The sequence below is a fragment of the Candida pseudojiufengensis genome (assembly GCF_024610245.1).
Source record: "Candida pseudojiufengensis strain CBS 10847 chromosome Unknown scaffold22, whole genome shotgun sequence".
Lineage (NCBI taxonomy): Eukaryota > Fungi > Ascomycota > Pichiomycetes > Serinales > Debaryomycetaceae > Lodderomyces > Lodderomyces pseudojiufengensis.
In genome coordinates, this window is record NW_026261545.1 from 822 (window position 1) to 23,066 (window position 22,245).

General features: G+C 26.7%; 9 protein-coding genes across 9 annotated transcripts; 3 read left to right on the forward strand and 6 right to left on the reverse strand. All coding sequences in view use genetic code 12, as the record gives it.

Annotated features, from left to right (window-relative positions):
- Window positions 1-533: 533 nt before the first annotated feature.
- MAK21 (RNA-binding ribosome biosynthesis protein) lies at window positions 534-3,878 on the reverse strand (the record flags this gene model as incomplete). The annotated part of the gene is made up of 1 exon (XM_051760488.1): window positions 534-3,878. One exon carries the CDS (start codon window positions 3,876-3,878, stop codon window positions 534-536), a length of 3,345 nt encoding a protein of 1,114 aa, XP_051611762.1.
- A 321-nt stretch (window positions 3,879-4,199) lies between these two features.
- Window positions 4,200-5,378, forward strand: CMK1 (protein kinase; the record flags this gene model as incomplete). The annotated part of the gene is made up of 1 exon (XM_051760489.1): window positions 4,200-5,378. One exon carries the CDS (start codon window positions 4,200-4,202, stop codon window positions 5,376-5,378), a length of 1,179 nt encoding a protein of 392 aa, XP_051611763.1.
- A 176-nt stretch (window positions 5,379-5,554) lies between these two features.
- CHS4 (Chs4p) lies at window positions 5,555-7,900 on the reverse strand (the record flags this gene model as incomplete). Its single annotated transcript, XM_051760490.1, has 1 exon — window positions 5,555-7,900. One exon carries the CDS (start codon window positions 7,898-7,900, stop codon window positions 5,555-5,557), a length of 2,346 nt encoding a protein of 781 aa, XP_051611764.1.
- Window positions 7,901-10,527: 2,627 nt separating this feature from the next.
- On the reverse strand, window positions 10,528-11,778 carry KGF55_005475 (uncharacterized protein; the record flags this gene model as incomplete). The annotated part of the gene is made up of 1 exon (XM_051760491.1): window positions 10,528-11,778. The coding sequence occupies one exon, from the start codon at window positions 11,776-11,778 to the stop codon at window positions 10,528-10,530; it is 1,251 nt and encodes a 416-aa protein (XP_051611765.1).
- A 1,174-nt stretch (window positions 11,779-12,952) lies between these two features.
- Window positions 12,953-14,215, reverse strand: KGF55_005476 (uncharacterized protein; the record flags this gene model as incomplete). The annotated part of the gene is made up of 1 exon (XM_051760492.1): window positions 12,953-14,215. The coding sequence occupies one exon, from the start codon at window positions 14,213-14,215 to the stop codon at window positions 12,953-12,955; it is 1,263 nt and encodes a 420-aa protein (XP_051611766.1).
- A 379-nt stretch (window positions 14,216-14,594) lies between these two features.
- KGF55_005477 (uncharacterized protein) lies at window positions 14,595-15,791 on the reverse strand (the record flags this gene model as incomplete). Its single annotated transcript, XM_051760494.1, has 1 exon — window positions 14,595-15,791. One exon carries the CDS (start codon window positions 15,789-15,791, stop codon window positions 14,595-14,597), a length of 1,197 nt encoding a protein of 398 aa, XP_051611767.1.
- Window positions 15,792-16,899: 1,108 nt separating this feature from the next.
- Window positions 16,900-17,853, forward strand: KGF55_005478 (thiosulfate sulfurtransferase; the record flags this gene model as incomplete). The annotated part of the gene is made up of 1 exon (XM_051760495.1): window positions 16,900-17,853. The coding sequence occupies one exon, from the start codon at window positions 16,900-16,902 to the stop codon at window positions 17,851-17,853; it is 954 nt and encodes a 317-aa protein (XP_051611768.1).
- A 150-nt stretch (window positions 17,854-18,003) lies between these two features.
- On the reverse strand, window positions 18,004-19,176 carry KGF55_005479 (uncharacterized protein; the record flags this gene model as incomplete). The annotated part of the gene is made up of 1 exon (XM_051760496.1): window positions 18,004-19,176. One exon carries the CDS (start codon window positions 19,174-19,176, stop codon window positions 18,004-18,006), a length of 1,173 nt encoding a protein of 390 aa, XP_051611769.1.
- A 1,946-nt stretch (window positions 19,177-21,122) lies between these two features.
- On the forward strand, window positions 21,123-22,145 carry KGF55_005480 (uncharacterized protein; the record flags this gene model as incomplete). Its single annotated transcript, XM_051760497.1, has 1 exon — window positions 21,123-22,145. The coding sequence occupies one exon, from the start codon at window positions 21,123-21,125 to the stop codon at window positions 22,143-22,145; it is 1,023 nt and encodes a 340-aa protein (XP_051611770.1).
- Window positions 22,146-22,245: the final 100 nt, after the last annotated feature.

Below are 22,245 nucleotides of genomic sequence, written 5' to 3' on the forward strand. Positions count from 1 at the left end.
AGAGACACAAAACCCCAAATAGAACAAAAAATAATTATATACAGTACAGTATAGGTAATTATAAAGTATGTTGTATTATGACGCAATTTCAAGTCTACAAATTTCGGACTTCCTGATGATTTACATATTCTTTCAACATATTGCATAAATATGTAAGTATGTAGAAGTATTATGTACATCGTATCATTGAAGTACATACTGACGTACATAAATTAGAGATATTTAATTCTATTCGGAGTAAAATATATAATGTACCGAAGAATTTTAAAGTTTTAATTATTTTTAAATACTCAATGTCTGAAACATTTGTATGAATAACTCCGGAACAGTGTAATATTTATTAACCCGATATTCAATTATAAATATTATATTTGCATTAAAATAACCTTGTAATTATAACGTGACTAACTTACATAAACTAGTTTCAAAAATTTATTATTTTAACTTTCTTTGCCATCATTATAGAATAGAATAAATATAATACATCGTCTGATTTGATTCCGTAACTAAAATATGTCAAAATATTATTAAATTTATTCATAATCTTCTGCTGGTGCAAATAATGGTAAATCTTTAATTCTTTGTCTTTTTGTTTTTTTCTTATTATTATTTGAATTATCATCAGGATTTGAACGTTTTTTACTTTTGGTGGGTTGATTTTTATCTGTTTTCTTTATTTCTTCTTCATCATCTTCATCTATTTCTTCTGCTTCAAATTCTGAATCTGACAATTCATCATCTTCATTTATATTAAATATGTCAAGTTCTTCGTCATCTTCATCATCTTCATCTATTTCATCATCATTTGCATCTTCTCCACCTAATGGCATATCGAATTCATTGATTTCTTCTGATTGTAAAGGACCTTCACCATCATCAAATTCATCATCTTCATCTTCATCTTTTACTTCTTCATCATCATCATCTAAATCTGAAAAATCATCTTCATCAAAATCTGAAAATCCTCCATCTGATAAATCATCTTCAACATCTGGTCTAGATTTAACAAGAGCATTCCATACTTCATCATCACCCATTCCATTTTCATCTTCTTCTTGATCATCATCTATGTCAACGTCTTCATCAATCTCACCAGTTTCCTTCTTATTTTTTAATTTATTAACTTTTGTTGTAAAATATTGATGAAAAAATTTTTCATCAGCTTTTATATCATTTATATTTTTATTAACCCAATTTTCTGTATTTACTGGTAAATCTTTATTTAAAAAATTTGTTGATTTAACTAATAAATTTCCTGTATGAATACCACCTAATGGTTGCATAATTGATGAACCTTTTATTTGTGGTTTTAATTTAGCATTTTTATAAACAAATCTATCAAGAAAATGTGATAAGGTATATAATCCTAAATCTGGTTTTTGTTGTTGTTGTGAAGTGTTGTCGTTGTCTATAAATGATTGTGCATATATTTCTACAGTTGGATGATAGTGTTCTAAAAATAAATTAATTTCCCATAATGATGATTTATTTGCATTTGCAAATTTTGGATCTCTCTTCTTAGGATCATATTCTTCTTCTTCTTTAAGTGTTGTGATGGTGGAGTCTGTGTTTTCAATAGTTTTAGTTTCTGATTCAACAGTTGTTTTATCAATTTCATCAGGTCTTGAATTTATATCAATTAATAAATCACTAATTTCAGGTATAGTTTTTGATAATTCATTTAATAAATATAACATACCAGCAATAGCACCAATATTTAACCAATGAGCAATAACTTGTAAAATTCTTTTAACAAAAGCTAAAATTCTTGGAATATTTGATTTATCATTTTTTAAAGATTTATATAATAAATTTAAATATATACCTTGTTTTGAAGTCATAACTAATCTTGAATCTAATAATGATTCATATAATGTTTTATAATATCTATCTGAATTCAAATTTTGTTGAGTTACAATATGATTGATTAAAATTAATGCTTGTATAGCAGTATTAAAATTTGAACTATGAGTAATTTTAAATAATGTATTTAAATGTTGTTGAAAAATTTCATTTGGTAAATTTGAGAATGGAAAAGAACGATTTAAACCAGTTAATAAAGCAGAAAACATTTTTGAATTTTTTTCTTCAATAATTTCTTGATCTGATTTATCTTGTTTTTTTATTGATTTACCACCTTTTTTACCCTTTTTAAAATTTTTTCTATTATTTTTTCTACCTTTTTCACTTTCTCCTATAGTTTTATCTTTTAATTCTTCTTTAATTAATGTATTTGATTCAATTAATACTTTTTCAAATAATGCAAAATAAGTTTTAACTAATGAATTAGCTAATTCTTCTTCTTTTCTTGTTATAATTGTTTGATTTAATGTTAAAACTCCATAATATTTTGAATGATCATCATTATTACTTTTGAAAATTACATCAATTACAGAATCAGTTATAATTTTTTTCATTGCTGGATGTTCTTGTTCTAATTGTAATATTAAATATGATGCTTTTGCAGAAACTTTATTATCAGTATCACCTAATTTATTTACACCTAATTTTAAAAGATTAACTTCTTGTTCAGGTTTTGATTTTAATAAATCAAATACATGATTTAATGCATTCATTCTAACATGAACAATTGGATCTTGTAATAATTTTTCTAATATAACAATTAATTTAAAATATGCCTTTTTTAAATGATCTTCAAATAAATATACTGCTAATTGACCATCCTGCGCATCTTTTGTTAAAGGTTGTTTATCAAATGCTAATAATTTTCTATCAGGTAATAAACCATTTAATAATAAATCTTTAAATGCATTAATAGATTGTAATGCAGCATTTCTTGATTTTTTATCACAATATCCAACCAAGGTATCTAAAGCTTTTAAATTATGTAAAGGAGCTTCTTGAATTAATAAAGTTAATGCAGAAATTTTATCATTTAAAGTACCATCACTTAAAATTTGTGATAAAAATTTTCTTTGTGAAGAATCTGATGAAAATTCTTTTAAATAAGTCTTGTTATCTTTATCTAATGTTGAAGTAGCTTTTTCCAATAATCTTTCTCTTGCAAATCTATCTAATTTTGGTGGTTGTTCTGATGGTATTTGATATATATTATACCATTCTAATTGATTAGGAACTATTAATTTATCACTTGATACTGTTGTAAAATCAGTTATTTCATCTTCATTTGATGATATCGTTGGTTTTTTAGGTTTGTCTTTTTCGATTTTAGCTTCTTTTACTATTACTTCATCATCTTTATTGTTTGTGTTTGAGGGATTGTCGTATACAAGGTCAGGTACTTCTTCTTCTTCTTCTTCTTCTTCTTCCTCCTCATCCTCTAATTCTTCATCTGATTCTGAGAATGATGTGTATTCTTCTTCCTCATTTGCATCAATTTCTTCCTCAGCCTCTTCTTCAGCTACTTCTTCTCCATCTACTTCATCTTCATCTTCTAATTCTTCTTCATCCACTATTACTGCTTCTCCATTACCCAATCCAATATCTTTCATAAACTTACTCAAATCACCATTAAGAGAAGAATCAACTTTAGAATTTGTCTCATCATCATCATTTATTTCAATTTCACTTTGATCATCATCATTTTCATCTAAATCTTCTAATAATTTTAAATCTTCTTCTGTAGCACCCAATTCTAATGCTTCTCGACGTAGTATTTCATCAGTTACTTTATTTTGTTTTCGATTGTTTTTTGATATTGTTATGGAATCTTTATTTGATTTTGATTTAGATTTAGAGTTATTGGTTTTGGTAATGGTTGATTGATCTTTACTTGGTTCTTGTTGTTTTTTAATTTTTTGTTGTTCTTGTTTTTTCTCCTTTTTGTTTGGTTTCTGTTGACTTAGTTTATTTGTAATCTTATCTTTCAACCCTGATAAATTTAAGATCGAACTCATATTTTATGTGTGGTTGCAATTAGATTAATTGATTCAGCTCTTATTTGGTTGTAAAATAATTTTCTAGTTTAAAGAAGATGAGATTCAATTTTGTGTAACAATAATTCCTGAACTCCCTTGCACCTTGAAGTTTTGTCAATTGATTACCAAATTAGGAAGTCTACAAAAACTATGAATCTTATACAGATCCAAATTTAATACATCTTACATTTCAAATTTATCCGAAATATTTATAGCAAAAGAAAATTGTAAAGTTATGGGGAAAATGATATCAAAAAATTTTACCAAGGATACATGTCTTGATCTCATGGGTGAAAAGTAATGGGCAATGAAAGTTACAAACAATTCACACCATGGGGTAAATCAGCCATAGATCCTTCAACATCAACTATTGTTACAACTAAGACATCAGAATATATAGTTTCTAAAACTCCCATAGGAATAGGTTCATATTCAAAAGTTTATAAATGTCAAAATAAAACCACCAACAAAAACTATGCATGTAAAAAATACAAAAAATTATTAATTTATGGAATGGAAAATTCATTAATTAATGAATTTCAAATATTAAAAAACTTAACAAATTCAGATCCAAAATTAATAAATTTAATTGATTATTTTGAAACTAATGATAGTTTTTATTTAGTTACGGATTTAGCTAATGGTGGAGATTTATTTCAAAAAATTACTGAAAATGATTCAAAAAAATTAGATATTTCAACATCAAAACAAATAATTATACAATTAATTGATTGTTTAAATTTTTTGCATAAAAATAATATAATTCATAGAGATATAAAAACAGAAAATATATTTTTTAAATTTAAGAATTCAAATTCAATATTGCTAGGAGATTTTGGATTATCTAAAGTGATAAATCCAAATACTAAATTAAATGAAATATGCGGAACAATAAGTTATATGGCTCCTGAAATGTTAACTTCTCTAAATCAAGGTTATTCAAAAGAAATTGATATTTGGTCAATTGGTTGTGTTTTTTATTTTATGATTAGTGGTTATTTACCATTTGATTGTGAAACTGAAGAAGAAACTAAAGATGCTATAATTAATAAAAAATATTTATTTGAACCAAAAGAATATTGGATTGAATTTGATAATGATGTTAAAAATTTTATTGAATTATGTTTTGAATTGAATGTTGAAGAAAGAACTTTAAATAAATTGATGGATTCTTCATTTTTAAGATTCTCAAAGCCTTATTTAAATCATAAAGTTTCTGCTTCACTGGAAACAAATAGACCAAATATTTCATCAATTCAAAAACAACAAATTTTAAATATCTTATCCAATAAAACTTCATCAACTACCAAACCAAGCTCAAAATCAAGCTCAAATTCAATAAATTTTCATCAAGGAGAACTTTGTAAATCACCTGATTGTGTAACTGAATTAAATACTCCCTTAATGTCAATTGATAGTTCTAGAAATTCTTCATATTTCAAAGTTCCTCAATTTATTGATGAAAAATTCAAGAGTTGACAACTGACAGATCATACGCTTAGATAAGATTCTACAATTACCTTCAAACAAAATCCAAATTCTATGAATGTGTATATATATAATTATTATTTAACCTTATTAAACCCGTTATTAAAAAATGTTTCTTTTACTTCTTCCCTTCTGATTAATTCCGTATCAATATTTAGCTTTCATCATTACATGATTATACAATCTTTTTCATGAGCAGCATTACCATCATTATTATAATTTTTATCAATTGGTTTCTTTTTTAAATTTTTACTTAAATTTTTAACAAATTCTTTATTTTGAATTCGACTTAAAGATTTTTCATCACCATTTTCAGCAGCTTTTTTATACCATATTTGAGCTTCATCTAAATTTTTTATACATCCAATCCCTTTTTCATAAAAATTAGCTAATGCAAATTGAGCTTTTGAAAAATTACAATTAGCTGATCTTTTTGCCCATTCAAATGCTTCATTTTCATCTTTTGGTAAATAAGGTTCTGAACCAACTAAATACCATGCACACATTGATAACATTGAATTTGGATCTCCTGCTAATGCTGCTTGAGTATAATAATGAATTGATAAATTTGAATCTTGTGGTAATATTTCTCCAATTTCATAATGATGTCCTAATATTGCTGCTGATTGTGTATGACCTAATGCTGCTGCTTGTGAATATAATTCTAATGCATATTTTTTATCTTCAATTACAATATCTTCAAATCCATTATAATATAATTTTCCTAATTCATAAGGTGCAGCCGCAGTTAAATCAGTTGCAACATTAGTTGCTCTTGTTAACCATTTTATACCCATTTTTTTAGTATTCATATCTATTCCTAATCCCATTCTACCATAAAATGAATAAACTCCTAATTTATACATTGCTGCTGGATGATTTCTTGATGCAGCAATTTTTAAATATTCAACTGCTTTTCTTGCATCTCTTCCTGTACCTAAACCTTCTTCATAACAATATGAAGTTCTATAAGCACTTTCAACATGACCATGTTTTGCTGCAGCTTGAAATAATATAAATGCATCTTTATTATCAATTTTATCTAATGCTCCTGAACTATATGCATCACCTAATAAATATTGAGCTTCAACATAACCTTTATCTGATAATTTTTTTAAATAATATATAGCTTCTTTTAGTAATGCTTTTCTTAATTTTTTTTCATTTCCTTCAATAGATTCAACATTTGATAAATCTATATTATTACTAGCAGATTTTTTTTTCATTGGTGAATTTTCAATTGATCTTTGTGGAGTATTATTACCTGAAGATTGTGAAGATGTAGTTGAATTAGAATTTGTTTCAATAGCTAATAATAAAGCCGTTTGTAACATATATTGAGCATATTGAAACAAGACATTTGGATCATTTGATTTTTTAGCATTTTTACGATATAATTCTAAAGTTTTTATTCTTGGCATTAAAGTTGATGAATTTGATCCTAAATACAGTTGAATTACATTTTGATTAAAATCAATCATTGAACTATTATCGTTTCTATCATAAAAAAATGAAGAGGTTGAAGAAACTGATCTATTATGACCATATTTTGATACTGATGGTGTAGTTAAATTTGTATCTGATTTTGTAAATAATTGATTATCTATATTATTATTGGTAATGTTGTTATTATTATTATTTAAATTCAAATTTACAACAGATGATGTAGTTGATAAAGGATTTGAAGGTGGTGAGGCAACAACACTGTCTTTTGATGCAAAAGCTGCAGGAGGTGTAGATGAAGTATATACCGGATAAGGAGCAGATGTTTGTGGAAATGCAGTTGTTTTAGGTGATTTGATTACTCCAAGTTTAGGAGAATCCTTGTATTGTTGTTGTTGTTGTGTAAAATATTGTTGATTATTGGGAGATGTTTGTGCTTGAAATTGTGGAGATTGTTGTGGTATAGTTGATTGTTGTGAAGGTTGTTGATTTGGTAAATTTAGATGAGGGACCAAGTGTTCTGGTAAACTTGAAACTCTTGGAGTTTGATGTCCATTGCCATTATTCGTGGCGAGGTTATAATTACCATTACCGTTGCCATTATTGTAATTGCTGCCATTGTTACTATTACTTAGTAAGCTTCTATAAGGTTGATGAGTTTGTTGAGTTTGTGGCGGCGGTGGTGGTTGTTGTTGTTGTTGTTGTTGTTGATGTTGTAAATGCTGTTGTGGATGTTGTTGAGAATGTGATTGTTGTAGAAATTGTTGCAGTTGTTGTTGTGGTAATATATAACTTTTATTAAGATTTGAAGGTATATGTAAATCCTCCAAACCACTTGTTACTTCAGTCATACTTGGAGAACTATCAGATCTATCACTTTGACTATTTTGATTATAATCCAGTAAAGGATATGGGGTGATATTTGATGAATTGTTACTATTTGATGATACTTGACGATAAGGATGAGAGTGTTGCTGTTGCTGTTGTTGCTGATGTTGTTGTGGTGGTGCTGTTGGTAGTGGTTGCTGTTGTTGTTGTTGGTTGTAGATATTTGATGAAGTTGTATTCATAATGCAATTAATAAAAAAATTTTCCTTTCGAAGGTGGTAAATATATATATGAATATATAACTTAAAACTATAGTAATATATGAATGAGTAAACGAATATGTATAATTAAATTAGTGTTTCATTTAAAAGTTTCTTCTATTAAACAAAATTCTTCTATTAATTCTTAATTGAAACAATGGAATGTTATATCGTCAAAGGATAAATGATTAAATTGGTGTGGTTGTTAATGTAAGTCTGAATATATTAAAGCGAATGATAAGGCCTTACGAAGTTTCTATTTTTAACAATGAGAATACTTCCTTTCCTTCTTATTAAATTTAATTAATAAGAAAGTGACTTTGAATGATAAGTTATTTGATGTTTTAACAAATTATAATAAAAAAAGAAGAAAACAAAATTTGAATTTTTGTTGAAAACTTAAAAAAAAAAAAAATATTTTTTATTTTATTTTTATTTTTAATTTTCTACTGTTTACCATAGAATGCTACAATTACCTACTACTACAACCACTGCTTGCTCTTCTTTTTGAGAGTAATTGTAGTGGCTGTACTCTGTATTGAATTGAGAGTTCAAACAGAGCTGTTTATACCACTGCGATCTATATTGGATCAATCAAATTATACAATAATCTTATTCTATTCTTGGTACTAATTACCTCGAAATTAGTTCGTATTGGGCTATACAAAAAGAAATTACTTTTTGTGTGTAAATAATCATATTTTTTTGTTATGGTAAATCTTACATTAGAAATAAGCCAGTAAATTACCACAATTAATCAATCTACTTTTAGTGAAAATAAATCTTTATCTATTGGTCAATTGCAGATGCATCGGATCAACCACACTAATAAGTTTACTTTCATGTAAAATATGTAATTTTTTTGGATTTTAACGAACAAGATCAACAGTCCAGTAATAAAATTAGAATTCAATACGTCATACTATTTTATGTAAAATAAGGTAAGTATTTACATCTCGTAAACTTAAAATTACTATTCTTTTGATCCCAATAAAAATATACACTATTTTACATACAAACACGGCACTCTTTCTTTTTCTCTCCCTCTCTTTCATCTATTGATGCCGTGTTCCAGTTAGAAGAGACTTTCGAAAGTAGAGAGGAGTCGTTTTTAAGTAGTATCAACTGTAATAAACCGAGTACTACCAAATGTGATGAAAATGCGTTTTACAAAAATTTTTTAGACGTGTCATTTCTTATAATTACATGTTATTGATCTTTATTGTTTTTGTTTTAAGACAATCATTTCTTCTACTTAATTTCTATTTACTTACTATTAATAGGTTATAATCGTGAAAGGGTTCTCCCTCGATCTAAGTTTTAGGATAAAACCGCACTAATTATAACTCCTTCTATCTCGACTTAAAGGGTTCTTGCTTAAAAACGAAAACTACTTCTTGCGAAGACATACTCAAAAGTCTTTTTAATATGTCAATTATGTTAAACTCTAATTCAATTTCACCAAAATTACACCAATGCATTATCGGTTAGTTTTTTTTGCAGCTATTGAGTAATCAATTTGCCGTTTAATCCATGTGGTATAAATTTTGAGATTTACCATCTACATTTTACATTTACTTTCACACTTAATAAAAATAATACGAGAGAAGCAATGGAAGATTTAAAACAGAAATAAAAACCTGAAATTCGGCAATTGATTAAAAAAATTGATATCAAAACCCATTTTTTTTGAAATTCGAGCGTCTAATGCAATTTTCGGGTATTCATCTAGTCGAAAATGGCAAAACTACCCTATAAAAAAGATCAAAAAGTGTGGAATTTGCGTTTTTGTACCTTACACTTTAATAAACCCTATAATTTACGAAACTAATCACAAAAATATTTTCTATTATACCATTTCCGTTTTTTTATACCTAATTACCATTCTTGCTGAGTGTATGTAGACTTGTAAATTTGATTGACAAGCTGCTGGTTATACCCTAATTATATTTTGAATCTTCTATAATTCACAAATTAATTCTCGAAAAAAATAATTTGAAATTTGAAAATAATTATGCAAGCTCAAAACAACAACTGAAAATTGTCTTGACATTAGACCACATTAAATCATGTATCTTTTTAAGCATGATATTAAGACTGAGGTTTAGTATATTAGCAAAATATCTATTCAATTGACTAATATTTTTTGATTCAGTTTCATAATTATTTTCTCCATCTGGTGTAATACTTGAAGAATCTAAAAATAGATCTTTACTAATAAATAAATTCTTTACTGCACAAGTTTTGTGTAACTAATTTAAGATTTTTTCTTCTTCTAAATCTCTCGTATATATTTTTCATACTCTGAAACATGTGAATAATTTAATTTGCAGCAAAATATGGAAAATTTCAATCCAATGTAATCAGAAGAACTAATTGATGGAGCTAGATGTATCATGATTTAAGATGTTTTTGAAAAACAGATGTAACTTAAACAAGCCAATTGTATTGAAACAGCAAAAAAAAAAACCTTTTTTACATTCTTCTGACACATTAATCTTCATTATAATTCTTTTTTTTTTTTCAAAACTAATTGTTTATTAAATCAGTGGTCTAGCTTGCTAAACAGTAAAGAAATAAACTTAATCTAAAGAGGAAAGAACTGTATACTATATACCATAATTCTTAATAAAATTTATTTCTCTTTCTTCATACTTTGCATCTAATTTTTTCATTGAAAGTTCAGATTCTGTCCAAGCATTTTTAATAACTTTTGAAGTCAATTTTTCTAATGCTAATTTATATTTAAAATTAAATTCATTTTTTAAAGAAACAATATTTGGATCAATTTGAGTAAATGGAGCATCTAAACATTTCCATTGTGGTTTTATAATATTTTCAATCAAATTTTTAATTGGTTGCTTTATTTCTCTTGAAGGAGTTGGTACATAATGTAGTTTTATATTATTGAATTCACAAAAATTTTGAAATTCAATTGTTTTATGCAGAATATGTCCATTTAATATTATACCAATTGGTGGTTTATCTTTACCAGCATCTAATAATCTTAAAAAATGATTTCTAAATAAATTCATCATTAATTCAGGAGTAATCCGACCAGAATTTGTAACACCATATACCCAATTTTTAGGATTATTTTTTATCCAATTTAAATTAAATTCTTCTCCTTTATATATTATAACTGGTGGCAAAATTTTACCACTTAAAGACACTATCATAATTGTACTTAATAAATCCCATTTTTGAAATTTTGAGTTCGAGGTTTCTTCTTCATCAACATATTTTGTTTGTAATTTCATTAAACCACGAGTTAAATCAAAACATGTTTCATCTAAGTTATATATTCTATTTTCTGGTACTTCATTTTCAACGATCCAATCCATTAAATTTAGATGCCATTGATCGATAAATTCACTCATATCTAATTTTTCTATATCATCTAGTCTGTATTTCCATTCCATTCTTTCGAAATAGTCAAGATCTGGTTGACCGAGTCTGATTCTATTCTGTGTAGATAACATTTGTGCTAAATATGGAAAGGTCTTGAAAAAAAGTTTTATGTCATCCATTTTTATTTCGCCATTTGGAAATTTAAATTTATAAAGAGATTCAGCATTTTGTCTTATAAACTCTCTTGAACAATATATTTGATTGTCTATTATACCTTTACAAATCCATTTTTTTAATTCTATTTGCATTTCACGAGTTAAAGCCAGTTGCTTAGGAGGTGGCATTGGTTTTGTTGAAGGTTTGTTTATTCTACGTCTAATAGTATCACTAGGTATATTGAATTTTCTGCTTAATTCATTATAAGAAATTCGTTTACCAGATTGTACACTTTCTCTGTATGTTTTAAGTGCTTCTTGTAAATCCTCTTCTGTATAACGAACTTTCAGCATGATTGATATAAAATAATGAACTTTATATGTTTTAATTAAATTGTTTGATATATCTCAAGTTGAAATCTTAATAGAATTTGAATTTGATAATGACAAATTTGAGCTAAAATTGATGCAGTAGAATACTGGTTTTAATTTTTACGTTTGTTTACCTTTACAAAATTTATAAAAATACAGACGCGTAGTATATAATTGACGCGTCTGTAAATATATCATCGATTAGTTCCTTCTGAAATTAAAGACAAATACAATTGAATGGACAATCTTCCATTTAATCCATGTGGTATAGATATTTAGATTTACAATTTACTCTTACATTTACACTGAACAACTAGTATAATTCGAGACAAGCAATGGAAGATATGAAATAGAAAATGAAAATGAAACTCGGCAATAAAAAACAAAGTTTATTAGTTTCAAAACCTATTCTTCCATAAGCTCAATCGTCTAAAGCAATTGAATAAATAAGCTCTTGATCATCTTTGAGTAGTCTTAATAGCAAATTCAAAATTCAAAAAAAGTGTGAAAATTGCATATAACCTAGCTCTTAATAAACCCTATAAAGTATGGAAAGAATGATAAAATAAAATGTATGTATCTACCTTTTAACTGAGGTTGATAATTTAGCTGATCATCAATTACTTTTTTGAATTTGTTTACTGAGTGGAAAATAGATGACTTAACTTGATTACAATTCTAATGCTCTTATCTCAAGTTTTAGAAATTATTGAATAATTGAAGTGAAAATTGTTATTATGCAAGATTAAACAATAATTGTTGATTTGCTGCTAAGACCACATCAGTTCAAAAACATGATTCATTAGTTGATGTTTGATCAAATTAATTATTCCTTCAGCATAATTGAAATAAAATCTAAAAATATCTCTTTAATAATTCATCATATTCACAATCCCGCCTTTTTATTATCTTCTCTTCCTCTTCTTTTTTGATTTCTTCCGAAGTATGTATATTTTTGAAACATGGGAACTCAATTTGATTCAATAGCTGCAAAATCTGAAAATCTCAATATAATGTAATGGAAGGATCATAAAGTTTTGAATATATTCAAAGAACTGTAATTAAAACGAAACAATTGTATTCACAATTATTCATTACCTCTCAAAAAGCCCCCTCCTGGTACTTTTTTCCCAATTCTACGGACCAAATAATCGATTTATGAAAAAACTTGCGATACAAAATCTTCATCCAATGTCTTTTTCAAACATTTCATTGAAAGTCCGGATTTTTCCCATGCATTCTGAATAATTTTTGGTGTTAATTTTTCCAATGCTAATTTATAATTATAATTAAATTGAATTTTTAAATTAACAAAACTTGGTGCACTTTCAATATTTATGGGTTTTGTTAAACCTTTCCACTGTGGTTTTATTTTTTTTTCAATTAAATTTTTAATTGGTTGTTTTAGATTTCTTGATGGAGTTGGTACATAATGTAATTTTATATTATTTAATTCACAAAAATTTTGAAATTCAATAGTTTTATGCAGTATATTTCCATTTAGGACTAATCCTATTGGTGGTCTATCTTTACCAGCATCTAATGCTTTTAAAAAATAATCTTTAAATAAACCCATAATTAATTCAGGTGTAATCCAACCAGTATTTGTTACTCCATATAACCAATTTTTAGGATTATTTTTTATCCAATTTAAATTTAATTCTTCTCCTTTATATATTATAACTGGTGGTAAAATTTCACCACTTAATGATATTATCATTATAGTACTTAATAAATCCCATTTTGTATATCTTGATTTCGAAAATTCTTCTTCATCAATATATTTCGTTTGTAATTTGTGTAACCCAGGATTCAAATCAAAACATGTTTCATCTAAGTTATATATTCTATTTTCTGGTATTTCATTTTCAATTATCCAATCTATTAATCTTAGATGCCATCTATTGACAAATCCATTCATATTTACTCCCCGTCTGGGTTTATCCCGAAAACTATAACGAGGTTCAAGAAATTTTTCTAATTTTTCTATATAGTCAAGTTCTGATTGTCCCAATCTAATTCTATTTTGTTCAGATAATCTTCTTTTTAAATATGAATTGTCTTCAAAAAAAAAATTAATGTCATCTAAGGTTATTTTACCATTTGGAAATTCACGTTTATAAATATATTCAGCATTTTGTCTAATAAATTCTCTTGAACAATATATTTGATTTTGTAAAATATCATTATGAATCCAATATGTCAATTCGCTTTCCATTTCAGGAGTTAAAACCTTTTGTTTAGGAGGTAAAATTGGGTATTTCGGAGGTTTCGTTATACGACTTCTAATTGTACCACCAGGTATATTGAATCTTTCTCCTAATTTATTATAGGAGATTTTCTGACCAGAATTTAAACCTTCTTTATATATTCTGATTGCTTCTTGTAAATCTTTTTCTGAGTAACGAACTTTCGGCATGATTGATATGGGATAATGAAGCTGTTTGGTTTGAATGCTTGATTTATTGTTTCTAGTTGAAGTTGTAGATGAACTTGAATTTGATAAAGATAGGTTTGTTTGGAGCAAAAATTATTAAAAATTGTATTTGTTTACATTTTAAAATTAGAGTAGAAAAACAAAATAATTAATAAGACGCGCATTATAAATGTGTCTGAATTAGCGCGTTTGATATTTAATTATTTAAACCCTGGGTATGACATGATTGGAAATATACATAAATACTTCTATTAAGATTTTGATTATACATATACTGTCTGAAATGTCTATTAATTTGTTCTACGTACCTTTATCTTAAAAGTTTCGATGAAATTTTTTCTTTGATTTCGACAAAATATTATCACAAAGGGGATAAAATGCCAGCTTCTTCCCATGCACTTTGTATAATTGGTGGTGTTAATTTTTCTAATGCTAACTTATAATTATAAATAAAATCATTTTTATAATTTGAAAGATTTGGATCAATTTCATTAATTGGAGTTTTTAAACCTTGCCATTGTTTCTTTATTACGTTTTCAACTAAATTATTACATGGTTGAGCTATAGTTTTTGAAGGTGTAGGTACATAAAGTAATTGTATATTATTTTGTTTACAATAATCTTGAAATTCTATACTTTTGTGCAGAACATTTCCATTTAAAATTAATCCAATTGGTGGTTTATCTTTACCAGCATCCATTAATTTTGTTAAATGATTTTTTAACAATGTTAAAAGTAATTGAGATGTAGTCCAACCGGAATTTGTAGTACCATATAACCAATTTGTAGGGTTATTATTATTCTCATTAACATGATTTGAATTTATATTTTCTCTTTTATGTATTATGACTGGTGGTAAAATTTCACCACTTAAAGATATAATCAATATAGAAGTTAATAAATTCCATTTTTCATACCTTGATACAAAAACATCTTCTTCATCCACATATTTAGTTTGTAGTTGCAGTACACCATTAGTTATATCGAAACATATTTCTTCCAAATTATATATCCTATTTGCTGGTACATTATTTTTAAAAATCCAATCACTTACATAAAAATGCCATTGGTCAATTATTGGTTTCATAAATGTTTCATCAAAGTCTGGTAATAACCTAAAATAAGGATCATTTCTTTTTTCACGTATAGTTAAACTCCCTTTTGAACGACAATTTCGATCAGATAATTCACTCTTTAAAAAATAATCTCCTTCAATGAAAATTTTAATATCATCTTGTGTTACTTTACCATTTGGAAATTCACGTTTATAAATATATTCAGCATTTTGTCTTATAACTTCCTTTGAGCAATTAATTTCCTTGTGTATTATACCTTGATAAAGCCATTCTCTCAATTCATTTTGCATTGAAAGAGTTAAAATCAGTTGTTTGGGAGGTGGCCTTGGTTTTGTTGAAGGTTTATTTATTCGACTTCTAATAGTATGACTAGGTATATTAAATCTTTTACCTAATTTATTATAGGAAATTCGATTCCCAGACTCTAAACTTTCTTTGTATATTTTAATTACTTCTTGTAAATCTTCTTCTGTATACGCCATTTAATTTGTTAATCACTGTAATATTTAATGGAAATAATGAGGTTTCTTGTATAAGAAGAAAATGGTTGATGAAGTTGGTTAATGTATTGATTTATATAAGTAACTTTAGGCTATTTAAAGATGTTCGACCAAAATTATTTTGCAATTTAACTGAATTCGAACAATATTTACCGCCATACCTATAAATCAAATTGAATGTATTTTGGACCTAGAACATGCCTCTGGGCTAGGATGCGGATGGTACCGATGCTTGGTGGAAAGATATGACGATGTAATTGAGTCAGAGTATATTTAAGGTCATCCTACTTTCAACAAGTTGTATTACAACAAAATCAATAAAAGAAAAAGTAATTGTCAATCTACTATAGACATTATTTACCAACATTATACAATTGAAAGTTTCAACGAAGTTGAAGGAACTAATTAAAATGTCTGCATCAAGTATGCATGCACTGTTTCTTCCAATAAATTCTAAACAATTTTGCTTGTAAAGTAAAGTATTCATTTTAGCTAAATGTTCAAACAACTATATCATGAATTCAAGTAGTTAACGAGCAGTACCTACGCTCAACAGGTTATGAGCCAAATAGCACTAGACGTTAACTGAAAATTTTTATGTAGTCCAAGGGCTTGAACTATGAGTTCATAAAACCTCGACTCTCTCTTGAAGGAAAATGTAAAACTCGATGATATCAATTTAAACTCTTGGTTACATATTTAAGTAATAGTAAAGTCTAATCTCATTTGGATCACAACCAGTCGAGGGTCATTCACTGGAAGTAAATACTTGATTCATGCTTGTTGTTTGAGAAAGTTTAACATTCATTACCTGGTTAACTTTTGATTAAATCACTCATAGTAGTATGAATACTGAATTAATTGGTTTGAAAAGAGTAGTTCAACTTTCTTGAAAAAATTTTGATGAAAAATATCTCTCCTTATATAGTGTTTTTTATCGCTACCATAATCTTAAGCTTTTTCAAAACTTAACAATAATTACACAATAATGTTTATAATTCCGTCAATCAAATAGAACATGAATTAATTCAAACCAATTTACCTCCAATATCCATAAAAAGTAACATACAGTGATCAATTGAGTTAAAAAATGTCCAAAAATTTAATAAAGATAATAAAACCATCATCATTAAAATCCCTAATATCATCGAATTCAAAAACAAAGCAAAGAATTATCCCCATTGATTCAACATGGTATATGCCAAATACTCCTAAAAATGCATTTGAAGAATATAAACAGCAACATTTACCTAATGCTAAATTTTTTGATTTAGATAAATATGTTAGAGATTCAGCATATCCTCATATGTTACCAACTCAAACTATAATAAATCAAGCTTATAAAGATTTAAATATACATAAAAATGATATTTTAGTTGTATATGATCAAATTGGGAATTTTTCTTCTCCTCGTTGTGCATTTACTTTTAAATTGGGTGGTCATGAAAATGTTAATTTATTAGATAATTTTAATACTTATCAAACTGAAGGTTATGAAATTACATCAGAAATAAAAGAAGAAAAAGAACCGCAAAAAGATGAACCAGTAATAGATGAACCAATTGAATCAAATGAAATTGAAAAATATGAAGAAAATTATAATAATGAAGTCATTGAATATGAAGATATAATTGCGTTATTAGAAAATGATCAAATTCAAAATTATTTAGTAATTGATGCAAGATCAAATGATAGATTTACTGGAGCTTCACCAGAACCAAGACCAGGTTTAAGTTCTGGTCATATTCCCACGGCAAAAAATTTACCATTTACTAAATTATTAGATTCTTCCAAACAAAATCAATACAAGACAAAAGAAGAAATTATAAAAGAATTAGAAACTATAGATATTAATATAAATAACTTACAAAAAGATTATCCAAATGGTATTATAGTAATGTGTGGAACTGGAGTTACTGCTTGTATTTTAAAATTAGCTTTTGAATCAATTGTGGAGTTGGATGTACCAATTAAATTATATGATGGTAGTTGGACTGAATGGGCAATGAGAGCTCCTGATAAATATATAGTAAAAGATGTTTAGGAATTTAAAATTTGAACATTAATAGGTAAAATATTTATACCCTCAATCAACTTAAAAGTTACCGGTCAGGGATCTTGAGTAACTCAGAGCCACTCTAACGCAAACAAAATTCTTCGTTGTTATTATATATATTCGTTCATTAAATTAAAATTATTTAGGTTCAGGTATTGATAAATATTTATATTTCTTTTTTGTAATATCATATAAATCATTTAATGCAGCATCATCAACAAACCAACTTACTCTACCAGCAGCACCTTCATTTACAATAGAAGAAGGTAAACCCTTTTCTGGTCTTTCCATTATAGTTTTTATAATTGGAGCTTTTGTTAAACCTTCAACAACGAAAGCAACTCTTGATGCATGACATATTACAGGTATGGTTAAAGTTATTCTATTTTTGGGACCACTTGGAGCATTTTCAATTGGTATACACCAAGCTAATTTTTCTCTTAAACTTTCACCATGATTGGGGAATAATGAAGCAATATGACCATCTGGCGCACAACCTAATAATAATAAATCAAACATTGGTAATTTTACAGAATCCTTTTTAGCAAAATTTTGAATTAACTGTTTTTCATAATCATCTGCAGCTTCTTGAGGATCTTCAATGAGGGTTTCATCAATGTGGAAAATTTTTGGTTTTTTATCTCCCTTTATATGATCAAAAATTTCAAGCTTAGCTTGACCATAATTTGAATCAGGGCTATTAAACGGTACTAATCTTTCATCAGCAAAATAAATATCCCATTTATCCCATTCTATATAATCTTGTTTACTTAATAAACCTTGATTTAATATTTTAATTAATGATCCTCCACTTATTGCAATTTTAAATCTTATTTCTTGCTTTTTTAAGATCTTTTTTTCTTTTTTAATTTTGTTGTTCTTTTCTATATTGTTGGTGGTTGCTGATGTTGATGATGATATTGATGATGAAGTATTAGTGTTTGGGTTTAAATTACTTGTATTTGAAGATGATGATTTGTTATTATTAAAGTTTAATCCACTTTGACTATGACTTGGTGAGTGATTTGGAGTATTATTTATTGAATTTATATTACTATTTGAATTATGATTTGATGAACCATTATTATTTAGATTATTATTACCATTTGATTGATTTAAAACTGATATAGAACTATTTGTTTTATTAATTGATGGTCTTTTCAATTGACCTGATTTAATTAATTCAATTTGTTTTTGATCTGTTGTATTATATAAAGTTTGATTTTGAGCTGATATAACTAAATCAGCAACAGCATCAGCAACTCCTAAAAATTCAGGAAATGAATAAATTAAAGGGACAGTAGTTGTCATTTTTCAGGAATTGTTGAATATATGGTTATAGATGTATAAGCTCCAAACTGATTCTACGATTTGATGTATATAATAACTCCTTGTTAAAAATTAAATAAATGATATTGACAAACAGACCAAAATTTTTAAAATGTTTTTTTTTTGTAATATTAAAAAATGAAATAAAATGCTAGATTAGTTTATCAAATTTCGATTGATTAATTGATTGATTATGGTGTTGTATTTTCACGTATGTAGTAGTTGTTTAGTATGTGATGTATCTATTTGATCTTAGTATATGAAGTTGTTCGATTGAATGAGTAATATAAATTGTATTTTTTATCAAGAGTTATGTATGTAAGCTTTTAATATTAAATATATTTTTTTTTGCTGTACTTAAAAATTTTGATCACATTTTAAACATTCTTTAAGTTAACTATGGAACAATTACTATTAACAATACAATACATTAAAAAAAAAGGGACAAATAGAAATTAATAAATGATCTACTAACAAAATAATTAAAATTTATATAGTATTAGAAGTATAATAAAACGTATTTATTTACATTATTCAATTGTACTAGTATATATCAACAGAAGAACAACCATGTAAATACCTTTAACCAATATTGAGTGGTTGTTTTATATTCATTATATCTTAACGATCTTGATGGAAAAAATATTAAGTTTCTAGATTAAAATTGTTTATCTAATTTGTTTAAAAAAATAATTTGTATTAGAAAGTAGCAATTATAATATGTACATTAACTTAGACTAATAAGAAATATTTGGAATTTCATAAAATGTTGATAACTTCTAAACAAATGTTTTTGGACAAATGGGTCTTAAGTTTAAGAGGTTGATTTGGTTTAATGTATTCACTAACTTCATTGACTTGATTCAATGATGAGATTAAACTATTTGATTCTCTTTCAAAATCAAAAATCAATTTAAAAAAAAGGCGGGGAAGGATAATATATAACGTACACTTCTTTCCAACAAATAACAACAATACATAATTACATTACAACTGCAAGTTAATTGTTACTCCGAAATTAATTTATAAGACATCTCCCCCCCCCCTCTTCTCGTTAATTCATTGAAAGAATTAAAACAGTTGAGGCTTATCAAATGAGGATTTTAAAGATCATTCGAATTACAAATTAGTCCAGATGTTAATCTTTAAATAAAACAATAGGGATTTTAAAAGATAGGACCTAATTTATGAATGTAATTTAGCCTAAGTACTAATTAAGCATCACACTACATTATCTTCAAATTTACGATAAACTACTAAAGTATTATTATTAAGGGATAAGTTTATAAGGATGTAAGAAAGAAAAAAAAATAACACAACTATCGTTACTTCTCAACCGATCTACTATATCAAAAGGTATACAAAAGCATGTAAAAGCAAGATACCACATAGTCTATATATGTTGTCGAGCCATCACAACTCTAAATCAAAATTGTGGAGTCGGATCGATTGATGCAGAAAAATTAAATTTGTCCTTGCTGTTCCGTAAAGTATTTCATATTTCAATGATCATATACAAAATTATATTCAAGCACGTGTCGAGAAATCAGAATCCACGAAACTGTAAATAATGTCAATTCTCTCCAATCTAAATACGGGGTTTGAATTGGAATTTATCTTTATTCTAAATAATTCTATTTTGCCATTTTACAATCGAGTTAAGTAATATATACTTTCGGTAGCAAATTTACATACATACATACATACACTATTCTTCTAACTTCTTCTTATAATTTAAAACATCTTAAAAGTATTAAATGCGTTATTGAAAACAACTTCAAATCTTTGAACATTTAAGAGACATTTATTCGATTAAAATTACATTTATCATTTCAAGATCTTCATCAAATAATCAAACTGATTTCTACATTCAATTACTGAATTATTTTTATTACATCATACACAAAAACTAATAATTTCAAACCACAATGTCAATTAATAGTTATTTTGAATTAACATTTTATCTTGTTTCAAAATATGTTGATTCAATATATCCAACAAAATCAGGTTTTAAAACAATTCAAACAACAAATGATAAAAAATTAAAACAATTGGAATTATATAATAAAGATGAAAAATTTCTTATTTTAAGTTTTACAGAAATAAGTAATGTTCAATCATTAATTAATTTATTAAATCTTGATGGTAGATTAGATAATGCTTTAATAAATTGGGAATGGTTTGATTTAGATGAAATTAAATTTCCCATAAATTCAATAGATGAATTATCAAAAGATTTAATTGATAAATTTAATAAAAAATTTAGATTAATTGTTGATGATGAAAAATTAAATTCAATATTTGATAATCCAAATACTAGAAATAAAGTTGCAGAACAAGAGCAAGGTCCAATAGTTGAAGAACATACTGATTCAGAAAGTAATTATGCAAAATCTCCAACTCCTGAAGTTCCTTATCATCCAACAAATCCAGTTATATCAGGTGGTAATCCATCTGCTTCTGCTGCATCAACAACTAATCAAGCATTTACAAGAAATAGACCTTCTGATATGCCTGATTTTGAAGATGAATATGAAATAAAAGATCCTGGTGCTCCAACTCATGATACATTAGGTCATTCAACTCATTTACCACCAATAGGATCAGATGATTTAAATCCTCCTGGAATACCGTCAGATCCAACTTTACGAGGTTATTTAGATCCATTACAACCTCCAAATTCAAATAATAGTGGTGGAGGAATGTATCCAACTTCAAATCATCCTATCTTCGGTTCACAACAACCAGGTACAAGTGGTCAAAAGGGAGTACCACCGGGTGCAAGATATGATGATCCTTATTCTGAAGATAATTTAGATAATTTAGGTCAAGGTTTACCATCAAATCTTAGAGGTCCTGGTGGTGCACCTTTTGATCCAAATCAAGGTCCAGGAGGTCCTGGTAATTTTGGTAATTTCGGTCCTCCAGGTGGTGGAGCACCAGGACTTTAGTCAAATAACAAGTATCATATATATAGAAATGTATAGCAATAAAATCTTTCATGGATGTGCAAGAACTACTAATGATGATGTCTCTCAGTTACACAGTACT